Here is a 7,693-nt window from a genome sequence, read left to right on the forward strand (position 1 = left end):
TTATTATTATTTTAAAAATATTTTATTAATTTATTTGAGAGAGAAAGAGCGAGAGCGAGAGAGAGCAGGGGCAGGCAGAAAGAGAATCTCAAGCAGACTCTGAGCTGAGCACGGAGCCCCACCCGAGGCTTGATCCCAGGACCCTGAGATCAGTGACCCCAGCTGAAATCAGGAGTCAGAGGCTTAACCAACTGAGCATCTCACCCTCCCAGCTTAATAAAGTGGGACAGTCACAGAGGGGTCTGGAGTCCAAGTCTCATCTTTATTTTAACAGCCTGGCAACCAGGCAACAGCAGCAGTACAGGGTTCCTGGCTGGCCAGCACAGGCCTGAAGTGACGGCTTATGCCTGGTCTGCTGGGGCATACCAACTTAGACCTTTGCTCCACAGCCATGAAAGACAGTAGTCCCAGAGCACTTTAGATGCTGGGCAGAGGCAGAGCCCCGGACAGAGCTCCATGAAAGAAGGTCCTATTTCCCTGGTGTTCTTGGGGCCCAGAGGTGGGGTCTTCCACCACTCTTCTTACCACAGCTATCCTCTGGGGTTTTTGCTCCTTTCTGAAGATTTGTACTTTGCCAACTGTGGGCTCTGGGGCTCCTAGCAGAGAGGTGGCCTTGGCTGCAGGCTCTGGTCATCAGGGAAGCTTCCATCCGGCACCAGATGGCGACATAGAGCAGGGCTGTCGGAGCGAGCTGAGAGCTGGGCGCACAGAATAGTCAGGCGACAGGGCATGCCACAGGGCTCTGAGGGCGGGTGGCCCTTATGGTAGAGAAACCAGAAGGTCTGGAATAGTTGCGTGTCACCCCGCATGCGGTACACTAGGTCATGCCAGGCGGCAGGCAGTGCATTGGGCAGTCCGTAGGTTTCTCGAGCCCTGTAGAGACGCTGCCAACGTGGCACGGCTCCTGGTTCATTAGCCTGTGTCAGGTTCAGGATGTAGGTCTCATGATCCAGGACCACATGAGAGCTCCCCGGGTAGTTGCCATCTATCTCGTAGACACGGTAGCCTGCAAGAAAGGAGGGCTGACTGGAGAGGGAAGGAGCCAAGGCAACTCCAGGGAGGGGTCACATGTCCTACCTGCCCCTTACCAGCCTTGGCTCTGACTCTGTTTCTGCTTCCTCTATTCCACCAGCTTCCTCTATCCCAATGACTCCCTCCCTACCTCACTCACCAGGATTAAGGTCGATGTAGGTAGTGGCACTGGGCGCCAAGAAGGCTACAGATAGCGGCCGGCTCAGGGTCTCCTCGTCATAGAAGACCTCAAACTCATCCACGTGGGTGTGGCCAAAGAACTGACCAGCCAAGGTGTTCTCATACCTGGTTGGAGGACACTAATTTTATTCAGAAGGTTCTAGGAAGGGAGAGGCAACCTGGAGAGATGGGATGCTTTCCTTCTCCACATGTTGAAGTACATGCCTCTCTACCCCAATGGGGTGGCAGCAATGATAAGATGCTCAAAGGAATTTCCAACCTTCAGACTCTTCATCTACCCCTCTCCCCACCTCCCTCCTACCTGGCTACAATCCGGTAATAATTCCAGCTCCAGCTCTTCAGGCAGTGCCCTTGGGGGATGTGGCCAATTATATGTACCTGCAGGGAGAGTTAAGGAAGGTTATCAGGGAGAATAGAATGCCTTCTAATTGCTAGATGGGAAGCTGCCTGATTCATGAATTTTTCAATAAAGCCAATTAGAGCTTCAAATTTTAAAAAGAAATAAGAAAAAAAAATTAAAAAAAAAAATAAAAAGAAATAAGAGGAAGGGTATCAGGACAAGGAGGGGTCCAGACAGCCTGGCCAGGAAGAGGTGGTACTCATCTCCTACAATGGCCAGCATTGCTGGCCAGAGAGGGGGAGTGAATGAAAGGGCTTCAAAGGGGGACCAGGAGCCGAACAACCAGGGAACACTGTTGTTGGAAACTCCAGAAGACCAAGTTTCTCTGGCTCCAGATAGGAGTCTGGTCATGAAGGGCCTGCTTCTCCTCCAACCCCTGTCAGTGCATACTCCATCATGTTCTCACTGCTTTCCCTCACCTTGTCTCCTCGATCCTCAGCAGCCTGAAGCTCCCCCACTAGCCACTGGAGCTGTCCAGCGGGATCTGTAGAGTTGATCAAGAGCCAGAAGTTCTCACGAGAACAAAAATTCATATTGAGAGAGATGAGACGGAGGCCAGGGCGTGGGGAGAGGGCATAGAACCCCCCAATTCTGAAACAAAATGAACATGAAGGGTCACCACTCATTCATAATCTGGTCCTGCATGCCCAGTCCTGTGCTAAGCATTTGGGTGGAGGCAGAGGCGTACAGGACATCCTCCTATCAAGGAGCTCACATTCTAGCTGAAGACCAAACAGCACTAATTATAGGGTCGGTGTGACTGAGGTGAATGGCTCAGAAGACTAAGGGCTCTAGGAGTTCAGAGGAAAGATAAAAGTGAGCTAGAACAGGAAGCAAAGGCCTTTCACAAAGAACATGATCTGGGTCTGGGAAAGCTGGGATGTTAGAGTGGGGGGTGCATTTTAGAGAGGGCCAACATGAGCAAAGACACAGACCAGCATGGAGAAGACATACTGTCAGCCCTGTGAGAGACAGTGGCTGGCTATAAGGGTAGAGGTGGAAGTTAGGGTCGATCAGGAAGGGCCAATGAGGAGAGCTGACTCATACTAACACAGTCACAGGTAATGCCCAGGTCCCCTGCTCCCTTCACTATCATCCACCTTTTCTCTTCCTGAGTTTCCAGGGACCTCAACTACCTGAGGGTGTGAAGGGCTTCAGCAGGCAGCCAGGACTCCCATGCCTTGGCCATTGCTTCATAGAGCCAGCTGGAAGAGAAATTGCCCTCTATGAAGGGAGGAGGGAAGCCATTGACAGGGGTGGTCTCGTGGTTGCCCACAGCAGGGTACACAGGCACTGGCCCCAAGAACTTCTTCACAAGGGCTGTGACGGTGGTCAGGGCCCGAAGCTGGTCCTGACGTGACTGGTGCCAGACATTGTGGGCTGGGATGTCTCCTGTCCAGTACACCATATCAAAGGGGCCAGCAGGGCCCAGCCCACTCAACAGGCTCTCCAGCGTCCGCAGGGGCAGGTCACACTTGCTGTACTCTCCCCAGTATCCAGCACCTGGGCGGGAGGCAGGTGGCAGGCCAGAATCCCGGCGGCAACACAGTGGGTTCTCACAGTTAGGGTCTGTGCCCTCCAGGTAGTCATGATCCCAGTGCAGGTCAGTGAGGAAGAGGATGCGACTAACGGGGGCACCTGGGGCTGGGGGCTTGGGTGGCTGTGGGGAAGGTTTTGGTACAGCTGGCAAAGAGATGTTCCAAGATGAGAAGATGTCCCAGTGCCCACAGGTGGAGCCCAGGAGCAGACCACAGGCCTCAGATGGCCTCAGCACCGAGCGTGTCCACACTTCCACCATGTCACCTTCAAAGAGCTGGACAGCTGACTGGCACACAGTGGGTGGTGCTATTTTCAGCACTTTGCAGATCTTGGTGGCCATAGAGCCCACCCAGGCCACACTAGGCTCCTTCTGTGGTGAGAAGAACCAGTGGTGAGAGAGGTCGGAGATAGCCACAGAGACCAAGTCAACCCCTGGCTACCACCCTTTGTGCCTCTATCTCCAAACTGGGGGGCCAGGCTGGACTCAGTGCCACCCTGGTGAAGAGACCTCAATGCACTCCCTGCCTCCCAGTGAGATTGCCCAGTGACTCAGGCAGCAGCGGGCCAGTACTTCTTCAGCTCAGTAGGCAGTGGCATTTCAGGTCTTTTGCTTGTCCAGCTGGCTTCTGCACAGTGCCCTGAAACTTGGGCTGGGAAGTTTGGCTGTCCATAGTTTGGGGACAGGGGCAGGCCCTGGAGAGCACTGCAAATCTCACCTACCAACTAGCACTCATCATAATCCATCAGGGTCAAGGCACCCCTATACCATCCCATACCCTTGGATGCTTCTGAATTCAAGTCCCTGGTACAAGGCCTGGTGCTCTGGACTAGAGATGCCAAGTTTAAGGCAAAAGGGGTTCAGAGTCAGATATACAAGGAAAGGAGACCCAGCCCTTCCCCTAGCCACCAACTGTCTGCCCTTGAGCAAGCGACTTCACCTCTCCCAGCCTCTAGTCATTCGTAAAGTGGAGAGAACAACCATAATGAAAACACCTCACGGGTTTGATTTAACCAGCATAAAATGGCTAGCACAGTGCCCGGCAAACAATCTGAACTCTCCTTTCTTCACAAGGTCACGGTGGAGGTGGAGGTGGAGTTGTAGTCATGGGTGTCCCTACATGTAGGACAGCAAACCCAGTGAAGGCTAGCGCGTGCCAGCCTCCGGTCAGGTCTGCTCTTCCAGACTCCAGGCCCAGCCCCTCTCTCGCCCCTGCCCCCGCCAGCGCTCCCCTTGGCTTCTCCAAGGCAGCCCCCGTAAGCGCTCACCTTCAGCCCGAAGTCGATGGCGGTGAACAAGCCTTTGCAGACTGGGCAGGTGAGGTTCCACCACCCAAAGGCGTTGCGGAGCTGGGGCAGTAAGCGACCGAACCTGGCGGGATGGCTCTGGGGGGGGAGCGGGTGTGCCCCGGCGGGGGCGCAGAGAACCAGGGCGTGCGGCAGGGCCAGCGCCAGGCCTATCCACAGGAGCCTCAGTCTGGGGGACCTCCGGGACCGGTCCGATTCCGGCTCCCGTCCGGACCTGGGGTGGCCCTGGCCGGGCGACACTGCGTGGCGGGGCATGGCGCGAGCTCCTGGACAGGCTGCTTCGCTGCCCGGACCCCGCCGTCTCGGAGCTGGCTCTCAGGGACCGGACAGCGCCCGGGACAGCTGGCCTGCCCCCGCCGCGGTCGGCTGACTGCTCCGCGTCTGGCCGCAAGACAGCTCCGCCCCTTCCTCTTCCTCTGCTCCCCAGCAGCTGATCGCCGCGGCTGCTGTCAGGAGTCCTCCTGTCCCCGCGGGGGAGGTGGAGTGGGAGGGGCGCGCCGGCCCCGCCCCCCGCCCGGGCCCCGCCCACCGCACCGACCCCGCCCCCGCCCCGGGCCCCGCCCCCCCGACTGCGACTGCGCCGCCCGCCCGGCGGGGAGAAGTTGCCTGCAGTGCTAACCTCGGACGCATGCTGCCGCCGCCCTCTCTCCGATCGTGGTGCAGCCCTGGTGCGGCTGGCGAGAGGCCCGCCGAGGCTCCCAGGCGCCCCCTCTCTCCACACCTGGATGCAATTCCTGGAAGAGCTAAACTGCCAAGCCCACCTGGCCCTCCACTTGGCTGGGGGCGGGCACGGCCCCGCAGGTCTCTGCGTGTGTTACCTGGGCCCCTACGTCTCCCGCGCTCTGCCACTGGCACTGGCACCCTCGAGTCGCCCTGGCTGAGAGTCTTTGGGTCCCATTTGATGCGGACTCTTCCTAATGGAAGGGACCCTGAACTTGTGCGGACAGTCACACATTCACTCTACGGATAAGGACACTGGCTCAGAGATGGTGAAGTGACTAAGGAGGGGTAGAGTCAAACAGCCAGGAAGGCCAGGAACATGGACTAGAACTTGGGTGTCTCATCTCCGTGGATCCATGATGCTGGAAACTAACATTTATTGAGCTCTGTTCATGTTCCCACACGGATCCAGACACTATATTACTATCTTCAGTTGGAACAACCCTAAGAAGTAAGTATGTAATACTAACAGTCCACTTTGCAGATGGGGAAAATGAAGCATGGGGAAATTAAGTAGCAGAATAGCAATTAAAACCAGGTCCTTGGGGATCCCTGGGTGGACCAGCGGTTTAGCGCCACCTTCAGCCCAGGGCCTGATCCTGGAGAGCCTGGATCGAGTCCCGCATCGGGCTCCCTGCGTGGAGCCTGCTTCTCCCTCTGCCTCTCTGTGTCTCTGCCTCTCTGTCTCTCATGAATAAAACAACAACAACAAAAACCCAGGTCCCTTGGGGCAGCCTGGGTGGCCCAGCGGTTGAGCGTCTGCCTTTGACTCGGCCTGATCCCAAGGTCCAGGGATCGAGCCCCACGTCGGGTGCTTCTCCCGCTGCCTGTGTCTCTCTGCCTCTCTCTCTGTGTCTCTCATGAATAAATAAATAAAATCTTAAAAACACACACACACACAAAACCTGAGCTCTTTAATTTCTAGAGTGCTTCTCCAAGGGCGGTGGGGCAGAACTACTAAGTCTTGTCAGTTCTTTAAGAATTTCTTTCAAGTGACTCTTTTTCCTTGGTTCTGTGGTCATTACCTCAAGAGTAATTGTGGTATAATAAGAAATATATTTGTCCTTTGTCTCCAGTTTCTTTCTTTTTTTTTTTTTAAGATTTATTTATTTATGATAGACATAGAGAGAGAGAGAGAGGCAGAGACACAGGAGGAGGGAGAGGCAGGCTCCATGCCGGGAGCCCGATGCGGGACTCGATCCCGGGACTCCATCCCTGGACTCCATCCGGGGACTCCATCCCGGGACTCCAGGATCGCGCCCTGGGCCAAACGCGGGCGCTAAACCGCTGAGCCACCCAGGGATCCCCTGTCTCCAGTTTCTATTCCCAGCACAAAGCTCCTAAAATCTTTTAAATTTTCTTGTTATTTATACAAGCCCTTTTCAATCACACCTAAATTTATGCTAATGAGGGATGGTATCTGCTGGGCCCCCAAGATAGCCTCTGGATGGGGCTGGTGACTTAAATGATTACAGGATGAGAAATTTCAGCTCCACCCTCAATCTACAAGGAAGGAAGGAAGACTAGAGATTGAACTCTCTATCTCTTTGAGTTTCCTGTTGGTGAGTTTGTTGAGTTGCTAATAGGTGGCATACCTGGAGAGCACATGGCAGCTCCATGACATCACTCCCCTTTATGCCTTGTCCCATGTACTTCCTCCATTTGGCTATTCCTGTCTTGTACCTTTTTTTTTTTTTTTTTAAGATTTTATTTATCCATTCATGAGATACACACACACAGAGAGAGAGAGAGAGAGAGAGAGAGAGAGAGAGAGGCAGAGACACAGGCAGAGGGAGAAGCAGGCTCCATGCAGGGAACCTGACATGGGACTTGATCCTGGGACTGCAGGATCACGCCCTGGGCCAAAGGCAGGCACTAAACCTCTGAGCCACCCAAGGATCCCTGATTTGTACCTTTTATGATAAACTGGTAAATGTAAGCAAAGTATTTTCTAAGTTCTGTGTTCCAATATCAAACCTGAGGAGAGTGTCATGGAACCCCAGAATTTGTAGCTGGTTGATCAGAAGCACAGAAAGCAACCTGGAGCTTTCAAATGGCATCTGAAGCTGGGCAATCTTGTGGGACTGAGTCCTTTAATTTGTGGGTCTGATGCTAACTCCAGGTAGTGTCAGAATTTATTTTATTTTTTTAAAAGATTTTTTCATTTATTCATGAGAGACACAGAGAGGCAGAGACATAGGCAGAGGAAGAAGCTCCCCACAGGGAGCCGGATGCTTGTGTTTGTGTGTGGGGGGGTGGTGGTGGGGTGGGGGGTGGGATCCCAGGACCACAGGATCAAGACCTGAGCCAATGGCAGATGCTCAACCACTGAGCTACCCAGGCGCCCCTAGTGTCAGAATTTAAATGAGTTGTTGTATAGCCAGTTTGTTTTGGAGAATTGGAGAATTGCCTGAAGTCACCAGAAGTCATGTCAGAAATAGGATTTGCTTAAAAAAAAAAAAAAAAAAAAAGAATTAGGGTTTGCTAGCCAGGCCCTAACTCATGGAAACATGTAGT

At 54.0% G+C, this 7,693-nt stretch overlaps 1 protein-coding gene across 1 annotated transcript; it reads right to left on the minus strand.

Annotated features, from left to right (window-relative positions):
- Window positions 1-243: 243 nt before the first annotated feature.
- On the minus strand, window positions 244-4,865 carry SMPD1 (sphingomyelin phosphodiesterase 1). Its single transcript, XM_041729633.1, has 6 exons — window positions 4,418-4,865; window positions 2,749-3,521; window positions 2,032-2,203; window positions 1,514-1,590; window positions 1,172-1,317; window positions 244-1,006 (listed from the first exon to the last, which is right to left on the minus strand). The coding sequence occupies exons 1-6, from the start codon at window positions 4,709-4,711 to the stop codon at window positions 597-599; spliced, it is 1,872 nt and encodes a 623-aa protein (XP_041585567.1). The 5' UTR covers window positions 4,712-4,865; the 3' UTR covers window positions 244-596.
- Between the last annotated feature and the right edge of the window lie 2,828 nt (window positions 4,866-7,693).

This window comes from Vulpes lagopus, chromosome 15 (genome assembly GCF_018345385.1).
Source record: "Vulpes lagopus strain Blue_001 chromosome 15, ASM1834538v1, whole genome shotgun sequence".
In the NCBI taxonomy this organism is placed as follows: domain Eukaryota; kingdom Metazoa; phylum Chordata; class Mammalia; order Carnivora; family Canidae; genus Vulpes; species Vulpes lagopus.

Coding starts and splice junctions, on each gene's coding strand:
- SMPD1 (XM_041729633.1), bottom strand. CDS start 4,711: ATGCCCCGCCACGCAGTGTCGCCCGGCCAGGGCCACCCCAGGTCCGGA. Junction 1,591..2,031: donor CTGAGGATCGAGGAGACAAG/GTGAGGGAAAGC, acceptor CTCTCCCTGCAG/GTACATATAATTGGCCACAT. Junction 1,318..1,513: donor TATTACCGGATTGTAGCCAG/GTAGGAGGGAGG, acceptor TCCTCCAACCAG/GTATGAGAACACCTTGGCTG.